General features: G+C 36.4%; 1 protein-coding gene across 2 annotated transcripts; it reads right to left on the minus strand.

Annotated features, from left to right (window-relative positions):
• Positions 1-54: 54 nt before the first annotated feature.
• Positions 55-25,449, minus strand: LOC120632380 (C-1-tetrahydrofolate synthase, cytoplasmic). Of its 2 annotated transcripts, none has more exons than XM_039902239.1 (15): positions 25,267-25,449; positions 21,924-22,122; positions 20,061-20,197; positions 18,177-18,411; positions 17,408-17,519; positions 12,148-12,373; positions 11,723-11,896; positions 10,727-10,892; positions 8,917-9,220; positions 8,094-8,311; positions 7,316-7,526; positions 6,206-6,354; positions 5,318-5,421; positions 932-1,217; positions 55-409 (listed from the first exon to the last, which is right to left on the minus strand). In XM_039902239.1, the coding sequence occupies exons 1-15, from the start codon at positions 25,302-25,304 to the stop codon at positions 167-169; spliced, it is 2,802 nt and encodes a 933-aa protein (XP_039758173.1). In that variant the 5' UTR covers positions 25,305-25,449; the 3' UTR covers positions 55-166. The 2 variants fall into 2 exon arrangements, with proteins under 2 accessions (XP_039758173.1, XP_039758174.1); XM_039902240.1 differs by lacking the exon at positions 25,267-25,449 and adding an exon at positions 23,253-23,318.
• Positions 25,450-26,700: the final 1,251 nt, after the last annotated feature.

The raw sequence follows: 26,700 nt of genomic DNA on the forward strand, positions 1-26,700 counted from the left end.
AACCTCTTGTTATTTTTTTTAATATAAAGACTGACTTAATAAAATAATACAACCTTTTAAGAAAATATTAATTTAATAAAACAAAATTGGTTATTCAAATAAGGATAAACATTTTCAACATTCACAGATAGATTTTTATATATAAAAATAACGATTTTAATTCAAATTAGAAAAGCCCTTCAATTTCACCACTCTGGGTGTTCAGATCAATGTCGTAGATGCTGGGTCGAGTTGGGAGGCCGGGCATTTTAGATATTTCACCCACCATGGGCACCACGAAGCCGGCGCCCACTGATACGAAGATGTCATTGATTCGGAGAGTGAAGCCCGTGGGCGCGCCTTTGACGCTCGGATCACCGGTTAGAGAGTTGGATGTCTTGGCCATACAGATGGGCAGTTTGTCGTAACCCTGTAAAATGATGATTATAGTGATTTTTTTAGTGTTGGACCTCGCAGCCCCTTTAATATTTTTTTTTCATTCCACTACAAAATAGCCCTTGACTGCAATCTCCTCTGGTAAGTGATAACGGCGTCTAAGATAGAAGCGGGCTAACCTGTTAGAGGTTTTATACCCCTGGCTATATTCTACGCAGCAATACTTGAACGCTAAAACGCTACGCGGTACGTCTTTGTATATTTATTTATTTGTTTGTTTGTTGTGAATAGATTAGACATGCATCCAAACATTTTAAGACTACAATAATATATTGAAATTATAAGTAAATTCCATGAGTATATATACTTCATAATTTGTGGTAAGATGGTAACTATCTACGGCCGAAGACTTTCACAAGATTGTAAAAAAAAATATGTTTTCCGGGGATTGTCGGGACCTCCCACTTATATATTATGACCGTAGTACTCACGTCAGCGCCCGGTCAGTAAGTCAGTCAGTTTTTTCGTCATAAGTCTAGCACATTTTATGACTTACCCTTTCAGAGAACACCTTAATCTTCTCCAAAACCTCATTAGAATATTCAATTTGACCAGCGCCGTACATTTCTTCGGCGATCTTCTTTATCTTCTCCTGGATGGACATGTTCAGTGGGTAGAGGTATTCGAAAGTAGAGGAAGAGTCGCAAGCAGCGATCACAGCGTCAGCTAACTCCAAAGCCCCAGCACCGCCTTTGGCCCAGTGGTTGCATATGACTGCACTGAATGCGCCGTTCTTCATTGCGTACTCTTTGACCATGTTGAGTTCCGCTTCGGTGTCATTTCTGGTGAAATTTAAAAAAACTTTTAAAACTTTTTTTATTTTTGTCATGATCATTTCTTTCAAGTAGGCCTAAATATAATTGCAATTAGAAAACACAAAATAAAACACACTTTTAAAACTAAATATAACAACGTCGTTCGGATTGGTCTTCATTTTTTCTTATGATAAACAAAGTAATGTATAAATAAATAAATGTATCCGCAGAATGTTATTATTGAGATAAATATTATTATGATAACATATCGACAGAAATAGTATTAATAGCTATTGGTAGTAAGTATTAGAGCTATTCGTGACAAAGCTCGTCCGGGGAATTACTACCCCCATGATTGTTTCTGCCGTAAAGCAGCTTCTAAGGCACTCCAAGAAATTCTTGGGCGCAACTTGAGCTTGTTTTCCAAACAAGATTAACAGACTGAGTAGGAGACAGGCAAGATACGCCATAGCGGCCATAACAGGACACTTCGACACTGCTGCTCAAAATGGGCATAATTGATGACCCTACATGTAGGGCCTGCAACGAGGACGTCGAGTCCATGGAGCATTTACTTTGTGAATGCGACGGATTGGCTAGAAAGCGGTTGGACCTCTTGGGAGTGGCTTATCCACAACCAGAAGATTAAATAAATAAATAATAAAAAGTTTTTATTTGCTTAGAAGTACAATGTTTTTTCTAAAATTACCCTGGACCCCCAAACTAGGATATCCCGTGTCTTGGGGGTCAGTGTCTTCCCATATGTGCTGTGCCCGTATTTAATACGTACATAAGTGTGTGTGTTTATGTGTGTGTGCGAGCATGCGTGTGTGTGTGAGCATGCGTGTGTGTGTGTGTGTGTGTGTAGTTTGTGTGTGTGTGCGTGCATGTGTGTGGGTGATTATTTATTATTTATTCAAATTAATATTCTATAAAATATTATACATATTTAGTTAATTTACCTTAACGAACGAATTATATTTTCGGTAGCTTGATAATTTAGATGACTCAGCATATTCTTGAGTTTATTTGTAACATTGTAATTATTTAAATGTGTTATTTTTAGTTTTTTATTAATGTTTTTATATAAAAATGGCCCTAAGTACAAAAACTGACGCTGTGCAAATGCACTGTTTGTTCGAGGAATATGTATTGTAGGTCGACGACGGGGAGAAATTTTAATAGATTGGATTCGATAGGTCCGGTGGTACCGTGTAATACTACGTAGGATATACAGTTGCCGTACTGTAAGAAGTTTGGAAATTGTATAAAGTTCAGTTGTAGGAAATCTGCGGGGCTTAGTAAGCATGACCTTTATAATAGCTCTTTGAGCTCTTTCCACCTCAGTCATATGCGTGGTAGCGGCTCCTCCCCAAGCTGATATGCAATAGATCAGAAGAGATTGGCACAGCGCTTTATAAACGAGTGTAATCAATTTATTATCGACAATATCACGGAGGTTTCTAAATACTGGAATAAGTCTTCTGACTCTATTAGAAAGGGCTGTAATGTGGGGGTGCCAGTTTAGATTTTCATCGATTATTACTCCTAGATACCTCATGGAAGACTCTTTATCGAGAATTGCACAGGAGCAGTCATTTGGTGGGAATTCCAATGTGGTACACTGAAGAGAGTGCAATTTGAGTGTGAAATTAGTAGGCGGTTGGGTAGCTGGCGTGATGCTAAAGCAAATGTATTTAGTTTTTTGGGCATTTATAGTAAGTAAATTGTTTTCCAGTGTTTTTCTAATCTTCGCTAGTCCTTTTTCAGCTGTCTTGCGGGTCTCTTCCCATGTTCTTCCATGAAATATTATGGCAGTGTCATCGGCAAATGCAATTATTTGGGCGTTATCCAATTCTAAATCACACATTTCATTGGCATATATTAAAAAAAGTGTAGGGCCTAGCGTGCTCCCTTGAGGTATACCATGTGTTACTTTCTGGGTGTTGCTAGTGTAGTCCAAAACTTTGACTGTTTGGCTTCTTCCTTTAAGGTAGTCCTTAAACCATGCCAGTGGCGTTCCCCGTATGCCAAGGCACTCCATTTTCCGTAGAAGTAGAGGTATTGAAACAGTATCAAACGCTTTTTTGAGGTCTAGAAATACTGCTAGGCATTTGAGTCTCTGGTCCATGTGCTTGGTTGCAATATTTGATAAACATATTACAGCATCCTCGGTGGACTTTTTCGTCCGGAAACCGTATTGTTTGTTTGATATCAGGTTATGGTTTTCCAGATAGCTCAACAGTCTGTTATTAGCTACCTTTTCTAATACCTTACTTAGTACTTTTAAAAGCGAAATGGGCCTATAGTTGGATACAGTCATTTTATCACCACTCTTGTAAATTGGGATAATAATAGCTTGCTTGAATATTGATGGAAAGGTACCTGATGTTAAACTAAGATTACAAAGATGGTCAATAGGGAAGCATAAGATGTCATGAAACTTTCTCAAAAGTCCAGAGGATACACCATCATCACCAGGGGCACAGTGTATTTTTAGGTTGCCTAGAATACCTTTAATTTCTTTTGGATCTGTAGGGCTTAGCATCATTGAATTCCCTTTATGGGCACATGTTTTTTGTAGAGAAACTATGTGTTCTTCAGATTTATTTATATTATTTAATATTTCATCGGCAAGTGAACTTCCTACGCTAGTGAAAAAACTGTTAACTATATCTAGAGATTCTTTTGGGTTTGGAGTTAAACCAAATAAATCGGAAGCTGTGGTTTTTTGAGAGGTTAACTGACATATGTCTTTAAGTATATCCCAGGTAGGTTTATTCTTTCCATTGTGTTGCCGGAGTCTATTTTGGTAGTAGTTTATTTTTAATTTTTTAGCAATTTCTTTACACATATTTCTGTAGTTTATAATTATTTTAACTTGTGTTCCCCATTTTCAGGATTTTTTTTTGCAATTAAATGTAGTCGATCCCGTTTTTTAAAACATTTGATTATACCATACGTGATCCACGGTTTAAGTGGCCTTTTTCTTTTCGATACTATAAAGGTATCAGTAAACTTTAGGATAATTTCTTGTAGTATATTGGTAAGTTCTTGTGCTGCTTCGTTTGCATCCCTAATAGATAAATAAGCAGACCAGTCATAATGCTCTAAGCTATTTTTAATTCCGTCATAGTCAATTTTGGTCCTAGTGTATAAACCCTGGTCAATTTTTCGTTGTATTGGGGATCCTTGAATTGAAAGTAGTAAGGGTAGATGATCTGTTATGTCTGTATTAAAAACATGGCATTTAGAAGTTCCTACTAGTCTGGTCATGAAATGGAATTACTGTGCCTCCAACCTAAAAGCTTCAATCAAACTCTTAGAGTGGATATTTGAAGCTATTTAGGGTGAGGGGATACAAGGACGGGGCGAGCACAAAAGATCCTGGAGGGTCGAAGTGCACCCGCTGAAGCGGGCCTCATTACAAGATAGATAGATAGAAAGCAGCATTCCAAAAAGCATGGTTGCTGGTGTATAAGCATATGAGGCTTCCATAATTACTATAAAAATCTCAAAACTCTATCATCTAGCGGTATTTAATATATGCACTTTACGACATATTCTCATAGCCGTTTCGAAAGATATTTATTTAAAAAAACAAAATGTGTAATGTATTTTAACTCTCCTCCCATACGTGTGTCGTCTATAAATCTGTCTCTTTCTTGATCGTGAAGCCTTGAGTTGCATCGAGTTTAAAATCACAACGGTTCTAATTTCCCTTCAATAATTATTATAACACAAAGCAATACACTATAACTCCGTAGTGCAGCGCGTGCGCGGTTTTTTTTTTAACTTTAGTTTTTGGCATAACTTTAAAATTAATTTATCAAGGAGATGAAAATATTGCCACAAATAAAAATTCATCAACAATCAACACACTTATACTAAAACTTCCTAATACGCAGGCGCAGACACATGCATTAAAAATATGTGATCTATCTCATTCTCTCGCCGGCTGAATCCTTTTGTATTTGTGTCTCTTACCTGTCGTTTTTTCAGTTGCATCCGGTTTGAAATCACAACGATTCTAAAGAATTTTCACTTCAATAGCAATTAATTTGATTTTTAGAAATACAGTTTGTCGTGAAGTTGTTGTTTATATTGATGTGAGGTGAGCCTCTTACCCGTGTCTATTAACAGCTATCACTACTGGTACACCGAATTTGTTTCCGTTGCTGATGTGCTTACCCAAATTGCACAAACCCTTGCTAAGTAAGTCCAAATTTTCCTGTAACATAATATATCGTTTTTTTACTGTTTAATCTTACTTGTGCTCTATAAGAGAACTGATTATTGAAGAATGAGAGAACTTGATCAAAAACCTAAACTATATTTAATAATAATTAAAGGAGAAAAACTAAGTACCGTGATCGGTTCAGATTCTTCTTCGGTACTTTTTCTTTTGTTATTTATTTGGAATACAAATAGCTTATACAGTGGACAAACTAAGTATATAGATCTTACATTTGCCAATAGAGTTTTCACTATTTATTTCATTATTCTAAGTTATATACGATAGTAAGTTAAGGCAAATATAAATTTACGCAAACTACACAAATCAAATCAATTTTAAAAGGCAAGTAAGGAACAAATAAGGCGTACGTAATTTTAATTGCTGATAGGTTTTCCATAATTAATCGCCTCATTAATCAATGTCATAATAAACATTACTGCCTTTTTTTCACGACCCGAAATTACAAATATGCTGTCAATTGAAGTGTGATGGCACCTTAAAAATGTCAGAATGTCGTGGAAAAACGTAGCGGAACCATTCCGACAAAATGGCAAGTGTTTAACTTAGACCATATACGTCCAACGATTTTAATATTAAAAATAAAAAATAATAAAGTTTATTTCGATAAGAAACAAAGTGGTATATATCGCTAAAGTCTTCTTAAAGAGTAATATTACTACCCATGTGACAGAAGACTCCGCTCTTCCCGTTACAATTAAAATAAACTAAACAAATTGCAATAAAAGGAAGGTATATGTACAAACAAAAACCTTATTACCTGCACATAAACGTCATGCAGCGGTAAGCCCGGGCTGACTGTGGGACCACCTCCGTGCATCTTGAGAGCGCGTACCGTACTCACTATGACCGCACAGTGCGGAGTATCACCACTCGCTCTGCACTTTATGTCAAAGAATTTCTCCATACCTGTACAAAAAATTAACTCTATGTTCAACGAAGTACGAGGCTCAGAGTAACTCTGCGGGCGCATGGAGAGTTATGCTCGGAGTATCTCTTCGTAATTAAATCAGAAAATAGGAGATTTGTAGAAAACCCAAAGTTACCGACACAGCTCAACGAGTTACGACGCTAAAGTAACAATTGTCAAGGCATATAGCTCTGAGAACTGACGGTGGACGTTGAGGTCCCAAGGTGCTGGAATTGCGACCCTGCACTGGTAAGCGGAGTTTTGGGAGACCCCAATTAGGTGGATAGAAGATATCAAGCGCGCTGGTACGCACGAAAGCGCCATAAAACTGTGTAATTTGAAACTCTCTAAAAATACTAAGTATAGCCATCAATGGACGTCTATCGGTTCATATGATTATGAACAAATCAGCAGCTGACGTTGGGAGAGGCCTTTAGTCCAGCAGTGGACTTTCATTAATTGATGAATAAAATTATATTCTATAAATATATCTAGACTAGATGTGCCCTGCGGCTTCGCCCGCGTAATTTTGGGAGGCAGCGTACTGCTACATAGTCTACACCTATATAACCACTATGTTCCACTATGTAACTATGACTAGGTATGTAGTACAAACATTTTTTTATCTTACGTATTTTTTTTTTTAGTGAAAAGTATACTATATTATTTCTAATACCTCCAAGAATATGTTTTAAAAGTTTAATGAAGATCGGTTCAGTAGTTTTCACGTGAAAGGGTAACAAACAAACTTACATTCACATTTATAATATTAGTAGGGATATAAATAAAATTACTGTCAATTTTATGAGATTTCATTAAATTTTTTACTACAGTAATTTTTTTCCCAGAATGCCCAGAGGTGTACATCCGAAAAAAAAATATAGGACTTAATTCTGCTCATGCCCTGGTTTATTAAATTAGCCTTTATTTTTATCTACAAAAAGATTATGAGATAATTACCAATATCAGATCCGAATCCAGCTTCAGTAGCCACATAACCGTCCGCCCGGGCGAGTTTCATGGCGATCTTGTCCGCCAGGATTGAAGAACATCCATGCGCGATGTTGGCAAAGGGCCCCGTGTGTACCAGCACCGGGGTACCTTCCAGAGATTGCATCAGGGTCGGTTCGAACGCGTCTTTGAGTAACACCATCAGAGCACCAGTCATTCCCTAAGGATTTTTTTAATAAAGAAAATTTCAGTAATTTTATTCCTAAATTACACTTGGTTGTTTTTTTTTATATCATCATATAAACCCATTAGCAGACCACTACAGGGCACGGGTCTCCTACCACAATGAGAAGGGTTTTTTTTAAATTACGAATTGAAAAAAGTGTTTCTTCTCTAGTACCTAAAATTTCATCCTATGTAACATCTGTGCATTGATTTAACATGCTATTATCGTAATAAGTTCACTGCATCTGTACAACCAACTTTGGTCTCGTGCGGAAAAAGCTGCGTGAAAGATACGCAGGTTTTTCTCGTTGTGAACATGATTTTTTCCGCACGAAACTGAACTTATATATCCTCCAATGGAATTTTATTCAAAGTAAGAAACCTATAAATGAATTACTTATTAACTGGAATGCGTAGACATTTGCGCATGCCCATTTTATGATTAAAGAGTACAGCGGTAACACCCGATCCGGGTGATCGGGTGTTCCGACAAAATAAAACAACTGCTTGCTGTACAAAAACAATAAAAATAAATACGGTTTATAAAAATGATAATACCCACCAGATCATCTGCAGTGACAGGGTTGCCGCTCTTGTCCAATGCCACCACCATACTAGACAGTCGCTCCTTGATATCCTCAACATCTTTGCCCAGGGCCAACACAGCCATAATTTCGGATGCTACAGATATATCGAAACTACTTTCCCGTGTAAAACCTTTCTCGGTGGGGGATTGACCGATTGTTATTTTACGGAGGTATCTGTCGTTTAGGTCAACAACTGCAAATAAATATTTTATTTTCAATCATATTCAGTTGTATCGAGTTAATGAACTTAAGTAGGTACGTATTTATAGTTAAATAATACAAAAAATAATCAATTTTATTTTAGTCAAAGAATATTTCTTTTATTCCATGATATTTACTAGCTTAATAAATCATCAAATACTGATAAATAGTATAGTCATCGTGGGCTGTTTATAGCGTAGGAAAATATCTCTATGCCATGGATTATCCTAATCAAAAATTCCATGGGCATCAGGTAACACTTAATTTTTAAAATAAAAGATAAATAAATATACTATGAGAACACACACATCGCCATCTAGCCCCAAAGTAAGGGGTGCTTGTTATAAGGGTACTAAGATCACTGATGAATATTTTTATAAATTTTCAATTTAGACTTTAGTAATAAATACTTATAATATACACAGAGGCACTGAAAAACATTCTTGTTCATACTTCATCACACAAAATTTTTTTTTAGTTGTGGAAATCAAACCCACAGCCTTGGGATCAGAAAACAGGGTCGCTGCCCACTGAATGGCGCCAATCGGCCGTTAGAACTTCAATTTCCTTTATCACCTATAAATATCAAGAACTTACCTCTGTTCCACATAATTTTTGTGGTATCGATATTCAGTCTAGCGAATTTGGTCCTTTCTTCCGGCGTCAAAGCATCAGGGTCTGTTTTGTTGATACCCAATCTCTTCAGTCTTCTGAGCTGTACGGCGGAGAACTTCCTCGCTCCTTTGATCTTTGGTACAAGACGGTCATACAGCGGACCGTCTTTTTGTGTGAGTTCGTGGAAGATTCTGGCATCCATTTGCGCTGCTAAGAGGTTATTTGCCGCAGTAACAGCATGAATGTCTCCCGTGAGATGAAGATTGAAGTCTTCCATTGGTATAACCTGTTAAGATATATTTTTAAAAATTACTAAGAATTAGCGCTTGTACTGCAATCTTCCTGATGCTTAGTAACCAAGCAGTTTTAAGATAAAGAAGTATGGTAGCTTTTAAGCTTATTAAACCTATACCAAACCACTCATATGGTCCTACGCGGTATAGTATATTGCCGAAATGCTAAGTGTTTAGCGTCAATGATTTAGGTAAAAAAAAGTTTCATAAAAAAAAAAGCACTTCGAAATCTTCAAAAATCTTTTCGCACGTCATACTCTTTACCAGTTTTATTTATAATCAGTTAATTTCATATACTAGCTGATGCCCGCGCCTTCTCGTGGATTTAGATATTTTTAAAAATCTCTGGAAATCTGGATATCAACCCATGAAAACTGCTAACATAATAAACATCGTAGTTACCTGTACCTACTACTATTTTACGTGGTATACTGCGTTAGCAAGATGCACACGCACATGCATACGCACACGCACACGCAGACAGACAGACAGACAGACAGACAAAAATAAAATAAAAATCTGTTTTGACTCTGTATCGATTATAAATTATCTCCCGGTCAATTTCAATATATATTCAGTTACAGTTTTTATTATAAGTATATACATATGGATTGCGCCGCTATATCCTCTTTAATAATACCCTTTATACTCTTAAATAACTTTCCTTAGACAACCCATGTCTAGTAAAGATCAGCAATAAGGCCGTCTTTGAATACCAATGGTTATATAAATTTATTATTGTATCTCGTTTATGTTTTTTTCCTATGAATTTCTGTGTAATAATCATCTATCTATCTTTATAACTAATAATGTAATTTGAGAGCGTAGGGCTTTGGCGGTACGCTGTAATATGCACAGGCATTCCTTAACTCCCTACGAGTACTGATGGTTTGAGAATGCTACTGGACTTATCATATTGCACCTGAAATGTTCGCGAGGGCTCATACTGTTTACTTTTTGCTATCAGAAGAAAACGAATAGCATCATTTCTAAAAATAGCGTGGGTAAGCAGTAACGCCATTCTGAAGGCTTTAATAGATGGACCACTCTTTAATCTACAAATCAGAAATTCTGACTTGTAAGTGGTAATTATATTGTATATTTTATATTATTATCTAATGTTATTTTTGAATGAATGAATTAAAACACATTTATTATACACCACAGAGAAAATGTACAGAGATACAAATACTACAGCACAATAAGGTAGAACGTACAATTTGGCGGCCTTATCGCTAAATAGCGATCTCTTCCAGGCAACCAAAGGCATACAAGAAAATGCTTTACGAAATAAGTAGGTGGTACCACAAACATTAGTGAAATATTAAGATTTAAACTTAATTAACATAAAATAAACATATAACATAGAACATATTAACCATAACATATTAAAGATATGTACAAATGTATAATTATTAGTAATAGCGTAGAAACTGAAATTTGGTCATAATTACCAAAATAAAAAATATTATTATTAATAATGGTGGGTTTCTTTGTACCTGTGAGTAACCACCCCCAGCAGCGCCGCCTTTGACGCCAAAAGTTGGTCCTTGGCTGGGTTGTCTCATACAAGCGAACGCGTTGCGGCCACGGTGAGCGGCCAGAGCTTGCACCAACCCTAGAAGAGTGGTACTCTTGCCCTCGCCCAGTGGAGTAGGTGTTATTCTGCGTAAAATATAATTAAAATTCAAAGGAAAACGATAGCTAAGTGTTAATATTGGCAATGAACATTAAGTTATATTTGCTATACACCGCGAGAAGCAGGAGAATCTACGTTGAAGTACTGTGTAGTTTATAATTTCTTCAATCTTTACTCTCTAAGCAAGTGCGGAGAGAAGTGGACTTTGAATGAATGAATGAATACACTTTTATTGTACACCAAAGAAAAAAAAGTATTTACAGCAAGAGAGTACAATTCGGTGCAATTAATAATTGCTGAATCTATTAGCAAATTAAGATAATTATCATGGAATTCTGCAAAGTAACAGCTGCTTCTATTTTAGTTAATATTGTTAAAATTCTGGCTCCAAGAAGCTTTTTTTTTTATAACAAAATTTTCAATAGATCAATATATATTTTGTAAAATATATTACTAGTAGGTACTTTTGTGGTCAATTTTATTGAGTTTAATTAATATATATATATTATTTATATTAGAGACTTTGGGACCGTGGGGTCCGGAGGCAAGAGCCCATTTCAAAGAATTATCGAAAAGGGTTATCGAGTCTACCGGTGATCCTAGAGCGGGCAGTTACCTTGGCCAACGAATTAGTTTGGCCATCCAGAGGGGCAATGCTGCCAGCATCTTAGGAACTGTGCCTCGCTGCGGTGGTTTCGAGGACGTTTTAGATTTTATTTAGTTTTTAAATAGTTTATTTTAGGTTATAGTTATGTATTAATAAAAATTATATTTTAGAGATAATCAAATAAATAATTAATTTATTTATATATACATATATATATGTATATATATATGGTATTTTTAAATTACTCACCCAGCAACGACGATGTACTTTCCACCCCGTTGATCCCGCAGGCGGTCCAGTACGGAAAGCGATATCTTCGCTTTTGTGTTGCCGTACTGAGAAACCTCATTGGGGAAAAGGCCGATTTCTTCTGCCAGTTGACTGATGTGTTTCGGCTTTTGAGAGCGTGCTATGACGATGTCACTGTAAAATAACAGGCTCAGATTTGATAAGACATATGATAATTTGACTAGAACAACAATAATCGGTCTGATTATTAGTATATTTCGTATTTACAGAGATTTAGAGAGAGCAGCATTTAATTTTATTTCGGGCTGACAAACGAGCTATATAGCTAATTTACGTACTTACGCAGACAAAATTAATGCCGGTGCAGCTCGTGATTGCGGGCTTAAATATCTTAAAGTATGGGGAAAAGTTAATGATATATTTACCTGGGTGGAGGGGTAAGCGTGTTAAGACGCAGGGTCTGTAGGGGCCACACAGATGCTGTAGCACGTTCTAGCTGACGCCTTGCAGCTATCAAAGTGTTCCTCATTAGCATTGCAACGGTCATCGGACCCACTCCGCCGGGCACCGGTGTTACGTGCGACGCTACTTCTATTGCCTCCGAGTATGCCACGTCGCCAACCAAACGCTGGCCGGATTTCTTGGATGCATCTGATTTTAACATTTGTTTTTAAATTATCGTTATTCATTTGTTTATTTAAATACCCAGAGAGAGATTACACTTTGCCAATACGTCTAACTAGGCTATATATATAAAACACTAGCTGCTACTTATGACTTCCATTGCATTTATGCAAAGCCTTCCTGGATAAATGAACTATCCAACGCAAAAATAATTTTCCAGTTCCGCGTTTAACCAAACAAACTGTTCAACTTTATAATATTACTAGTATAAATATAAATAACCAGAAAATATCACACTAAATATCAAATATAAATAGCCAATAAATATTATCAACTTATATGAACACACATAAGAGATGACTGACATCAATCACATCACAAAGGTTTCCAAATTCCACGGTATTGCGATGCCAGCGGCTCGATGCGACTTATTTGATGTTATCGTGGACATAGTGTCAACTAGGAGTCCAAACTCGAGCGACTTCGCCTTGGTCTTAAAATATTAAGATTTTTTAACTAACCGTGACCTATAAGCACTTCACTATAACTTCTGAGAACTACTCAGGGTGTATTTGATGCCCAAAAAATCCTATACAACCTATCACCATGCAACATGTAGTCTGTCTCATCAAAGTGAATTCTCTAGTCTAGAAACGTGTTTCATTGTTAGCGCAAGTGTTCAATACGAAACAAGCATTATATTAATTAGGTAGGTTTAGCCAATAAAAAAAAATAAAGTTAATTTTTATAGTACTTAGACTTCAACTTAGGTAAGTATATTTTTCAGACCTGAATATACGTCGTTTACTTTAAAAAATACTTGATAATTTAGGTAAACGCCCTTACAGACGAACAGCGTTGCTGTCTGTAGACAGTGCGTTAATATCCCAGATACTTTTGTTTTTTTTTTAATTATAAATATACTACGACAATACACACATCGCCATCTAGCCCCAAGCGTAAGCGTAGCTTGTGTTATGTATACTAAGATGACTGATGAAAATTTTCATGAATAACATACATAAATACTTAGAATATACATATTAACACCCAGACACTGAAAAACATTCAAGCTCATCACACAGACATTTTCCAGTAGTGGGAATGGAACCCTCGGCCTTTGGCTCAGAAAGCAGGGTCGCTAAAAACTTCGCCAATCGGCCGTCAATTGTATACCGGCCGTTTTATATAATCGTTAGTATAAGAGTCATCATCATCATCTAACGATTGACATCCATTTCTATACATAGGTGGTCTTTTCTAGGGCTTGACAGTTCCTACGATGTTATTCCAATTGTGTTCCGCGGCTCCCTGTTAAATACTTGTTTTAAGTCATCTGTTCACTTCATGGAGGAAGTATCAAAGCGTTTTCTGCAATGCAATCGTACCAGTACTTTGGAAAACTAACGTCCATCGTCTTAGCTTAACTCGTTTATTTACAACGATAACTCAATCCGCAGTGGGTACGAATACAATCAGTATAAAAGAAAGTGGAATAATACTATCGCAGAACGGATTTCGAAAAAGGAACACTAGTAAGCACTACTCCAGTTTTGGTATACCTAAGGAAATACGACATTTTTACGCAGAAATTAACAGATGAAAATTCATACGCGGCTCTTACTAAGCGATAAGTATCATCAAGCGGCGGCAATGTCAGTTTGTCTGAAAGTTCTCTAACTCAAATTAATTAATTTAAATAGTTGATTAACCACTGCATAGATACGTCGGTAATTTATTTATTTTTAGAGAGCGAAACAGGTTTTTATTTTATTTACAATACACAATTTTACACGTTTTTATTTACCTTTGGATTTAGTTTTGAAATAGGTATCTATTATATATTATTAATGTTAATATTTTTATCACGCTAACACGAAATTGTTTAGATATAAAAAGTTCGAGATGAACCAATTGTGAGCGTGGACATAATTATGTGCTAATGATGCCTGCTTGTACAATTTATCACTGAACGCGTTAAATATTTTGTAAACATTTGTTTGCTGTTTTGTCGCCGTTTGTTCAGCTGCTTACCTCAGGTTCAGGGAAAAAAGACAAAGACAAAGACAAGCATAATGTCAACATACCATGTTGTGTGATATGAACTTGTAAAATACTAGTTCCATAAAAATAATTCAATTAATGCTTGTTTCTTTTAGGTGTTCAAAGAATTAAGAACATACAGAAGCACCTCTCGTATTGAAGCATCAAAAACCACCCCAAATTAGTAGAGTTGCTCGAACAGGTGGTGAGTCAGTCGGTTCATACCATTTAGTAGTCGACAGTAATTATTATACCTCTAATGTTCCAGACGCTTACAATAAAATTGGAAAATGGAAAATAGTTTGCTAGTTGAGCAAGCAACATTCCGCGGGTGCGAAATAAGACGACGTTTTCACTGTTTTTGGACACACTGCACTGCATGCAATAGGTAATGGCTGAATAAATAAATATAAATAAATATACTACGACAATACACACATCGTCAACTAGTCCCAAAGTTAGCGTAGTTTGTGTTATGGGTACTAAGATAGGTAACTGATGAATATTTTTATGAATAATATATATATAAACACCCAGACACTTAAACACATTAATGTCATCACACAAACATTTTCCAGTTGTGGGAATGGAACCCACGGCATTGGACTCAGAAAGCAGGGTCGCTGCGCCAATCGGCCGTCAACGGAATGAGGGTTCTGTATGTTTTTAATTCTGTGAGAAAATTTGTAAAAAAGGAAAAGTCAAATATATAATAGTAAATCATAAATTATTAAGTTCTTTAAATTAATAAGAACTAATTTGATTAGTGGTTGTAAATTTTAATAAAAGTATAGTTAATAAAAAATAAATAAAAAACCTAAGACGTTCTTGAAACAAATATAATCGTTATCATCTTAGTGAAGTCGTGATTAAAATATCGGAAAACACACATAAAGTTTACTTATTTCATATTTTATAGCTCTTCTGAGTCCTAAATCACAATTTTTATGACTTTCTAGTTACTACGAAATAACAGCACAGTATGTACCTACCGCTGGATACGAGCAGTACCATACGTTGAGAGTGGAAATCTCTACAAAAGATATTTGAATGACTTATGATTTCACGAGGACCTCTCGACTGCCTAACGAACGGGTAACATAATGTACTCGTAGGACGAAACTATAAGAATTTCTTGTTTTGAGTAGAACCATGAAGGTGGTGGAACCAGCAGGACAGAACAATGAAAAGAAACTGTGGTCCATCACTGATCAGTAAGAAATACTAAAATATGGTCATTTACCTTTGCATTCAATATATAACTTAAATAGGAGGGTAAGTAGATAAATTATCATTCTCACATTTATACTTAATAAAAAAAATTCAATAAATTACCTGACGAAATGAAGCCACTAATAAATGACGTGAAATGTTTAAAAGATTATTGTATTTCAATATTTAAATCGACATTCTTTTTATACTATTGATGAATATTTAAAATGGCATTTGTTAGTAATTATTAATTTATTTGTATTATTTGACATGTGCCCATATAAACTTAATTGTAATTTATTATTTTATTAATTGTATTGTGTTATTATAAACATTGTAATTGCCAATATCTTAATTGTACCTAGTAGTAACAAATTAAAATTTTAAACACTACCCTGAAAACAATTTGCATGCCAATTTGGCGTGGTACAGTTACTGCATGGTAAGTGTCTACCGTACCTGTACGAGAAACTGGACTGGCAAAGAGATAATGATACAAGGCGGGTTATTAATAAATGGAAACTAGCCACCCCTAAACACAAAATGGCAGGGTTCAGGGGCTGCTTTCGATTCGTTGCGGCCAAGATCTAGAATGATCTTCCTCCTCCGTTCCGTACATGTGATAATATTCTTGGCGAAATAGTATTTAAACACAAGCTACAAAATTTATACCTTAGCTTACAAATTGAAGCAGCGAGATTTGTCTATGCAAAATGAGTACTGTTTGGAATAATTATGTATTTATTTTTTGTTTTTTCTACAATTTCATTTTATTTTCTTTAATTACTTTTATTTACCTACTGTAAATGTTTAATTTAAGTTTGTGTTAGTTTTAGTTTTATTGGCTCTCTTTTACAGTTTATTTGGATTTTTTTTTTTTTTATTTAAATTTCTTTCTTAAATTTACTCTGGCGTCGCGGTTGTTTGCTCAGTCTGATACTGGTGCAGACTGAAAATCAGCGCTGAGCATTGTTGCTAATGCGCAGCATAAGGCTGAGTTTGCGGCCATTTGCCATATTGTTAATATTAATTGATGATTCTTTTAGTTATTAATCTTGTGTTAACAATAGTGTATGGCAATAAAGGATTGTTATTATTATTATTATTGTAAATTTTTTTCCTGTAACACCTATTTACCTGTATCAGCAAATTAATAAATAAAATTGAATTTAATTGAAATTTAATTGAAATTTAATTGAATTGAATTGAACTTATTCCACCGCTAGGTAAAGGACTTGATTCTGCGGTCTAGATTGCTTTAAGCGTTTTACCCATGTTAGTGATTATAATTTGGATGATGGCTTAACGTTCAGTAGCGTGCATAGAGGGTATGCACAGGGTATGCAGATGATATAGAATTAAGTAAATATCCAGTACGAGCTATAAATACTTAAGTGTAGGCTTTTTATAACTCTTAAAATGCCTATACTTAAGTTTTTTATGAGTCGTACTGGAGATTTTATTCATTTTATATCGTCCGCATACCCTGTGCATATCCTCTATGCATGCCACTGTTAACGTGCTATCCTAACTCCGAAGCAAGAGGACAGTCAAGACCGATTTCCCAACTGCGGCTTGGTACAAAGGTACCGTATATAAATATAGGTAAGGTAGGTATATATTAACAAACCTTAGAACATGTTCTCAGGTATCGGTCAATCAATACTTAAGATCGAACTTGACCTGTTACTCGTAACTTGACCTTGACTCGATGTTTTACGGAACTAAGATTTTCTTGACCGAAAAATCCAATAGGTATTTAAAAAAGATTTTTTTAACGAGTCAGTTTCTATAAATAATTCTTACCAGGAATTGCGTTTATTCCGCAGTCGATGACAACTGCGCCTGGCTTAATCCATGAACCACGGACCAACTCCGCCCTGCCTATTGCCACTACTAGGATGTCAGCTGTCTTGGTCTACAACAAATCATTGTATAGCTGGATGATAAAAATTTAAAAAAAAACGTTAAAAAAATGTAGGTAGTCTCAATATTTCGCTGAAGCCTTCTTTTAAGAAGTAGTATTTCTACCCCTGTGTCATACTCCACTCTTACATTACAATTAAAAATATAGACTTAACAAATTACAGTATGTAAAAGAAATGTACGTATACAAACAAACATGATATAAGTACGACGATATACAAAAGGTTATACAGACGATTATTTGTTTACAAAATTACGACCTATTTACTATACAAGGTACGCATGTGAGTGTGTGTTTTTGTTTGTGTGAGAGGGTGTGTGTGTATATTCTTAAGCAAAAGGCTTTGATTTATATAACAAGCAAGTTCAGCATCAACAAATCATGTAAATGATTTATATGGGTAACACATATTATAGTTTTTCGTTTCTTCATCATACCTACCCATAACCGGCCCACTACGGGGCACGGGTCTCCTTCCACAATGAGAAGGAGTTCTTAAATTCATCTTAATGTTTTCTTAAAGAGCCAGTAAATTGTCATAGTATTCCGTTATTCTGTCTAAAACTTCAAATGAAAAATAAAAAAAATAGTAATAAATGTGAATTAAATAGTATCTAGGTATCTAAAGCCCTAATTTTAAATACTAACCACTTCACTTAGGTTTTTCGTCTTCGAATGGCATACAGTAACGGTGGCGTGCTCCCATTTTAGCAGTTCAGCGACCGGTGTGCCAACAATTCTGCTCCGACCCAGAACTACGGCAGTTTTGCCGGCTATAGTAGTTCCCGTACGCTTGATGAGCTCCAAGCAACCAGCTGGCGTGCAAGGAATGAAACCTGTCATGTCGCCGAGGGCAACTCGCCCTTCATTCATAGTATTAAGGCTGAAAACAAAAATAAAATTGAAGAACTTAGAATGTGAACATACTTACATAAAATAATTGCATGGGTACAGTAATTCCCATGCAAGCATATATGCATGGGTAGTACTTTATATATGCATGCAATATAAAATATAATTTCCTATTTTTAACCGACGTAGACGTAGACGTAGAGAAAGGAGGTGGTTCTCAATTCATCAGAATTTTTTCTAATGAATTCAAACAGTTTTTAGCTAGTCGGGAGATCAAAACTGACGTCAATCTTTTTTTTTTATGTTTATCGACGAGCGCTTAACTGCAACCGCCGCTTACCATCGTAAGCGATGATGCAGCCTAAGGTGGAGCGCGCTTGCCTAGATGCCTATTACTCTTAATTTGAAAGTACTCATATTGTAGGCACTGGGGAAAATGGAAGTCGGAAGGGCATTCCAGATCCTAGCGGTGTGCATTTACTTCACTTCTTCATCAACTTCTTTAGCTATCTTTCCTTGTCGCTCGGAGAATTTCACTACTCGTAATTTTAGTTTAAGAAACGGGGAACCAAAGCGCTTCGTACGACCTAACGAAACTTTAGCATCTTACGATACGATAGTTTGATGGTAAAAAGGTAAGAAGGAACTAGACATTGTAGTTCTATCATACTTTGAAATATTATAATTATATTTATCTACAATTTATTGATTTTAATTTTTTTTTAATTCTTAACTATGCTTGAAAAAAAACATTTAAAAATGTATGAGAAAAAATCTCCAAGCGCCGCTTGCGGGGTTTTGAGTGCAACCGGCAGTTAGGCCTCCAGAGTGAGGAACCTCCTCACAATACGCGCCGTTTCAAGGACTACTGCCTTCTATATCTGACCCTTAATCCAACAACCAAGCGAAAGCTTCTTAAGATGTTAATAATTATTATTATTATTACCATAATCGAATCGCAGCCTGTGCAATACTTATTATTGCATAGTTCCTGTGGCCATCGGTGGTTTTTACCAACAGTTTCAATTGACCAAATGATACTTTTCGAAAGCAAATGCTCAAGTTACTCAAATCGCTAGACGTGGCTTTATTATATTTGAAGAGTTCCCTTCTTTCTCCAGGTAACTTCGAATAGATCTTGACCTGATAAAAATGGAACCACATCGAAAGTATACCAAATGAAAAAAAAACATCTTTTTAAAATCAGTTTATAAATGACACTCGTTTTCAATCTCGTCCAAAATCCCTCAGTGCCTGAAGACTAAAGTCTTCGAACAGTGCGTGTTTCCAGTGATGACTTACGGAACTGAGACATGGTCGCTAACTATGGGCCTCATAAGAAGAGCTCAGAGTCACGCGGCAAGCGGCCCAGGACCGTGTATTGTGGAACTTCCTACAAAACACCTACGTCCAGCAGTGGACGTCGATTGGTTGACATGATGATGATGATGATAAATGATAGAGTTCTGTGATAGCATATTTAGACAAAAAAAGAATTGATAACCTCCTCCTTATTCGTAAGTCAACATCGAGCTAATACAAAATTCTCGAGTACGGGCAATGTAAATTAGGCAATGTAAAATTCTCGAGTTTGACCGATCTTAAGAACCAGATATTGGCATAATGCTGGTTTATTACTGAGTGTTGGCTGCACATAGAAATTAATCATGATCATTATACCCATCAATGTCCTTCTGGGGTGAAACTGCATCGGTGATGAGGTGAGCGTCCATGGAGTGTATGGAGTCGACAGGCATTTGGACGATGATGCCGTGCACCAGAGGCGAATCGTTTAAGGCCGCCAACTTGGTCAGGAGCTACGCAAAGATGTTTTGTAAATATAGGCTAAAATAAAGAAAACAGTGATAAAATCAGGAAATAAGAGATCAGAAGAAGAACCGGAGTTATCAAGTTATATGAGTCGAGGTGCTTAAATAGCAATGCGCTGTGGACGTTGCGGTCCGAATGTGCTGGAATGGCGACCTCGCACCGGTAAACGCAACGTTGGTAGACCCCGACAAGTTAGACGGATGGACCAAGCGGCACAAGACCGTGGTATTTGGAACTCCCAAAAAAAGACCTATGTCCAGCACGAAGGAAAACATCGTGTAATGTTCTCAAGAGCATGTGAATCTAACCAGGCATGCAGATTTCCTCACGATATTTCCTTCACCGTTTAAAGTGATAATTAAGTAGCTTAAATTAAAAACGCACAAAACTCCGAAATGTGATTGATGCCGGGGCTAGAACTCGGTCTCAACGGAAGGCCGATGCTTTAACCACTCCGCTATCAACACTTCATTATATATAAATATATATAATTAATATTGACGGCCGATTGGCAGCCGATTGACGGCCGATTGGCAGTGGGCAGCGACCCTGCTTTCTAAGCCAAGGCCGTGGGTTCGATTCCCACAACTGGACAATGTTTGTGTGATGAACATGAATGTTTTTCAGTGTCTGGGTGTTTATCTATATACGAGTATTATAAGTATTTACGTATATTATTCATTTCATATATTTAGTGTCATAATAATATCTAGGTTTGACCAATTCCATAACATCGCTTTGTTCGGCGTAATACAATAACATAAAACGAAAACAACAAACAATTCAAGATCATGTGATACTAGCAGCTTCGGCTCATATCAGCTAAGGTCAGCTGTAAGGGGTATCGCGGTTATGAAAAACATCGTAAAGTCGTTTATGTAAATAAATACATTTAGATCCAAAAGTTTACCTACACTATCAAATTAAATTTTAACACAATGAATACCTGTATTCATTGTTCATTATTGGAGGATGATTAAATTAAGGAAATACATAAACAAATACTTAGGGAAAATTATTGTTTGCACCCTCGATAAAAACGCTTTAAACGATCCCGTAGGCCTCTAAGTTGGATTTGAAGAGTATTTTTGATAGACCGATTTTAGAGGAAGCCAGGCGCCAGGCGGGTGAGTCGTCACGGTAGATCGAGATTTATTAAGTAGGATAGACCTAACAGAGGCACGATAATAGCTTGAGGATGATATATACTTTTAATACTTAACACGTTTTTTCATGCTTGAGGATGATATATAGGTACTTTTAATACTTAAAACATGCTTTTCAGCTTATCGCGGAGATAAACGTAACAATACTTAAGGATTTACAAAAGAAAGTCAGGGAAACTAACAGAATTTCAGCTGAGCATATTTACGACGGTACTTTGTGTCGTTTAAATAGACGTATCTACCAATTACCATAAAATCTATAAAAAGTAAAGTCTAAGTAAATAAGTAAACTAAATCTATAAGTCTATCTATAAAAAAACTCGTAATATCTATTTTATTCGGTTTCTTAGTATTTATTCGTTGTTATGCGGCAACAGAAATACATCATGTGTGAAAATTTCATCTGTCTAACTACCGCGGTTCCTTAGATACAGCCTGATGGCAGACGGACAAATAGACAGATGTACGAACAGAGAAGTCTTAATAATAGTTCCGATTTACCCTTTGGGTGCGGAACCCTAAAAATTAAAAGCCTTGCGAGCCTCACCTCCGGTTGTGTGCAGTCTCGGGGTAGCTTGATGTGCTCGGCCAGGATACCAATGTTCTCAGCCGCCTTCAACTTCATACGGATGTACACGTTGGAGTCCTCTCGGCCGCCCACCTGCACGATCGCCATGCGAGGCTGGAAGCTCGCAGATAAGCGGCGCATCTCCGACACTTGCTGGCGCAGGTCATTTTCGATAGATCTAGTGGAAAAAAAAAATTACTAGTGGGCATTAAAACTATAAGGAAAATCCTCAGTTTTTTAATGTACCAATGCTGGGCGTAAGCGTTTTTTTCTGGCAAGAGGTTTCCTGTTTCCAGTACCTACACAAGTTAGGAAAATGGGTTCCTTTTAAAAATACATCAAAACAAATTCACAAATTGTAGAATCAAACTTTTCCTGGCAGAGCCCCATTCCGAGGCACGCCGACAAGCCCGCGTTACGCTGTTAAAATAATTTGGGTTAATCAGCTACACTCTCAAACACACCTACAACAAAGCTCTACCTATACCTCTCTTAAGAGAGTTGGACTGCCCCAGCAGTGCGACATAATATAAGTACGTATAATACCCCGTCGCTTCGAAAGCAAATATATTTGGCTTTCGGTTTCGGCTATTGTCACAAATTTTAAAGCCATCCAGCCCAGCGTGTAAGACCAAAGCTTTACCTTCTCTCTGTATTTTTTGCATACTGTGCCAAAAAATCCGAGCGTGCGGTGGGCGGTGACTGCCGAGTAGCATTACATAGTAAGGCGCGCGGGTGAAATTTGATTTTTATTTGCTTTATACCCGCTCTTAACGCCTGATTATAAGCGGGATTCATGGACGTAGGGTATAGATGAGAATGTCTTAATAAAAACTCAATATGTAACAATTATTTACCGACCCGCGAATCTTAAGTAAATTAAATGTTTAATAAAGGTACTTTTGCATTGATAAATATTAATTCATTTATATGATTAATCGGTAAATACTTCACTACAATAATACTGTACAATAGATGCTATATTTCAAAATGTATTTTTGGTAGAAAGTAGAGCAATTTTTTATTTCAGGTAGTGTAACAAATGTACCACATTTGTATTTTTATGATATTCGATTTCGTTCAACATAATATAATATTGGGAGATATAAAATATTTAAAGAAGGGAACTTGAGCCAATGTTTTCTGTGGGTCGGATGAAGTGTATCAATCCATAGTACAGTCAAAATTTAATTGCTACTGCATTTTGGAAATAGTTTGAAAATCAATTCACCGAATATATATCAGTCAGTTTACAAAACATACAAGCATTATCTATATCCAAATTAAAAAATATATTTATGGACATACCGAGCGACCTCAGTTCCCGAAATCACTTTTGCCGCCATACTCACAAGTGGACTGTCAAATAGCGAAAATTCCACTGATATCTAAAGCTCATTGATGATTACAGACTACTGCTCAGTCCGTCACCTTAGATAACCCGGACTCGATACAGCTTGCAACAAATTCAATGTTCGGGCAAATTCAAAAAATTACATCATACTTACAGATTACTTTCGCAGCACAAAAAAACTTGTACGAAATTGTGTACCTACGTGTGTGTTGTTTAATCCATCAAATAAGATTAAACTTACGTAAGTTTAAAACCCAATTTAGTGCCAAAATTCGATACAAATTTCTAAGAAATTTTTATAACATATACAAATAGTTATAATCTACAAATAGTTGCTTAAATAAGTCAATGTTAACTTACCTTAAGCACTGAGTACAAAATTTTTTAAAAGGATCTTTGAATAAAGATCGAACAAAATCTAATCTCATTTTCCTTTTTTTTTTATTTAGAAACTTAACATCGAAAGATCCCACAGCACATCTAACATGACTAAAATTGTTTCCAATCTAATAAGAGTTCGGTGGTATTTTTACCAATCCTAATATAGATAAACCATTATCATCAAACAGTAATTATCTTAACTTAATGTGATGCATGTAGAGTTAATAACAAGTAACTATTATTAAGCATTATCTTGACCTTAACTATTACTTTGATTCCGTAGTCGGCATCTATGGATCGCAAGTTCCTGGGTTCAAATTCTGGTCTAAATCTTCCGCGATGGACTCCTAAACTACTTAACCGATTTTAAATTAAATTGGCACACCGTGAGCAGTCTGGTCCAACTTAAGAGATAGGATAGTTTAGATCTTTAATTATAGTCGCAATTTCATTTTATTACAAATTATTTGTCTATAATTAATTGACAGTTACATGTTATATATATATATATACTACTATACTCATTTAAGGCTTAGCGATACTGAATACTTTCAAAACAAAATCAAACGCAGACGAAGTCGCGGGCAACAGCTGCAACAGTAATATATAAGTATCTACTAATTGGGATTTTCTGGAAAGACAGTCTCAGTCACGGTAAATATTAGCTTAAGTATTTATTTACTGTCTCAATGCAACCCGGAGTAAGTAGTAAGGAAATTCGCGTAGTTCACACTAGCTTAGGTTTCCCCGTATGTCGTCGAACTTTTGAACTGAACTACTGGCGAGCTTCACGCACGACACCATCCTCGGTGAGCCTGTTACAACTTTTAACATGTTATCAGCAGCAGTAAGAGTATCAATCAGAAGATTAGAGTTTCTGATTGATACTCTAATTAATTAGTAGATATCACTAGGCCACTACGATATGAGATAATATTGGATCCCTGGCACAGGTGGTTAGCGTTGTGGTGCTATAAGGGTTCGGGTTCGGTGCCCGGCGAGGAAAATGTCGGAAGTTGTAATGTCTGAATATTCTCTAGTCTTGTCTTGTAGGAAGGCTTAAGCCGTGCGTACTGAGTATGACGTGCCGCCAAGCGATTTAGCGTTCCGGCACGATGCCGCTTAAAAACTACAGATTATACACATATTAAGAGACAGAGAGAAAGTAAGAGAAACGATTTTTTTTGCCTGACAACCTCCTGACAAATTAGTCCGAAAGAATCTATGAATGCATCATCAGATGATGACATTCATCACACAAAAAATAACGATAATCAATAATCGTTTATGCTCATCCACCCAAATTAGAGAAGCGTGCAGACTTCCTAAATTATGAGCTTCCTACCCATCAATATGCAAGGCGAATACCGGAATAGCATACCTACCCACGCAATTCTTTTGGACGTTTTTTCAATTTTTTAACCTAACATCTCCCTTCATGTCATGTGCAAATATGTAAAAATATTAAACCCGGCATTTTCTTGTACAGACAACAGTAAGGACAACTTAACTTTTGCCAAATTAAGAATCTCATTATGATAAAACATATAAGGTATAAGTAGATAAATATAAGATATTTGTACTTACAAAAGAACAGAATCCAAATCCGCTTGCGTTTCCCACATGTTTAAGTAAGACGGCGTTTTACGCGTAGGTAATGTATGTATCTAGCCACTCACGATAAATAAGTAACACTACTAGGTAACAAGCGATCCTGTTAGCGTCAGGCCACACACTAATTGCGGTCTTCGGAAATGTGGGTACAAAACCGGTTCTACCTGAGAATATGTAGGTAAATTATAAACATAGTGAACGTTACCTAGCTAACTCTTTCTGAGGCTGCATTCTGAAAACTATTTATTTCAAAGGAAAACTTAAATCATAATTAATACAAAAAAGCACGCGAAAAAAAACATAAGGTCAATAAATATATGAAATATTTTTCAGTATTTGAAGGTATGATGGTTAGTTTTAATTATAGATATAACAGTAGGTTACAGCCGCAATAAACGCGTTGGAGCAGGAGCAATTCCTAAAATTTATCCTTACCTGAAACTCTAGCTATACATGCAGTACTTACTATTCCGTGGTTTCAACCATATGACCTAAAAGTAATATGTTATTGGTGTAAAGGTAGCCTTCCTAAATAAACAGACTTTAGAAATAATAATTTAAAGAAAACTGGTATTTTCTCAGATTAGCGTGTTCTAACATACGTAAAATGCAAACAGTTTTTTTATCTTTAAAATGATAAATAAATAAATATACAACGACAATACACACATCGCCATCTAGCCCCAAAGTAAGCTTAGCTTGTGTTTTGGGTACTAAGATAGCTGATGAATATTTTTTTGAATGAATATAATACACATTAATACTTATAATATACAGATAAACACCCAAACCCTGTAAAACATTCATGTTCATCACACAAACATTTTCCAGTTGTGGGAATCGTACCCACGTCCATTTACGAAATAAATGATATTTTGTAAATGGACGCATGGTATGATTAGCTAGAAAGCTCAGACACTCAGCCGGCGTTAGAGCTATGCTCGGAGAATTTCTACGTGATGAAATCAGATATAAAGAGATCCGTTACTTCGTTTGCGTACATCCGCACACGACTCACCTACGCGGCCCCGGCGTGGTACGCGCTGACCAATGAAGCAGGCCGCAAGTCGCTGCAAGCACAGCAGTCGCTTACGCTACGCACGATAACAAGAGCACCACGTTTCGTACGGAACCAGGTCATCGCCAGAGACCTACACATTGAAAGCTGATAGAGGAATTCATCCGCCGCCTGAGCACCTCAATGTTCACGCGCGCCGACGGAGCGCGATCCCACCACTTGAGGGGCATCGCGCCATACCATCGGCGTCCACCGGACATTAGAGGTCTACCACGAGACCTACTAGACCCTTAAACGCTACCTCGCCGCTGGCTGTTGGGCGCTTGCCAACTCACATTGGCAAGCTCGACCTCGCTGAGCGGCGGGCGCAAGCCCCACCAAAGAAATGC

Source organism: Pararge aegeria, chromosome 19 (genome assembly GCF_905163445.1).
Source record: "Pararge aegeria chromosome 19, ilParAegt1.1, whole genome shotgun sequence".
In the NCBI taxonomy this organism is placed as follows: domain Eukaryota; kingdom Metazoa; phylum Arthropoda; class Insecta; order Lepidoptera; family Nymphalidae; genus Pararge; species Pararge aegeria.

What these genes read in the sequence shown, in the direction of transcription:
- LOC120632380 (XM_039902239.1), bottom strand. Translation starts at nt 25,304, where the DNA reads ATGTGGGAAACGCAAGCGGATTTGGATTCTGTTCTTTT. An exon ending in GATTTGGATTCTGTTCTTTT is followed by an intron (nt 22,123 to 25,266) that starts GTAAGTACAAAT and finishes TTTTTCCACTAG; the next exon opens with ATCTATCGAAAATGACCTGC. An exon ending in GAGACTGCACACAACCGGAG is followed by an intron (nt 20,198 to 21,923) that starts GTGAGGCTCGCA and finishes ATCTTTGCGTAG; the next exon opens with CTCCTGACCAAGTTGGCGGC.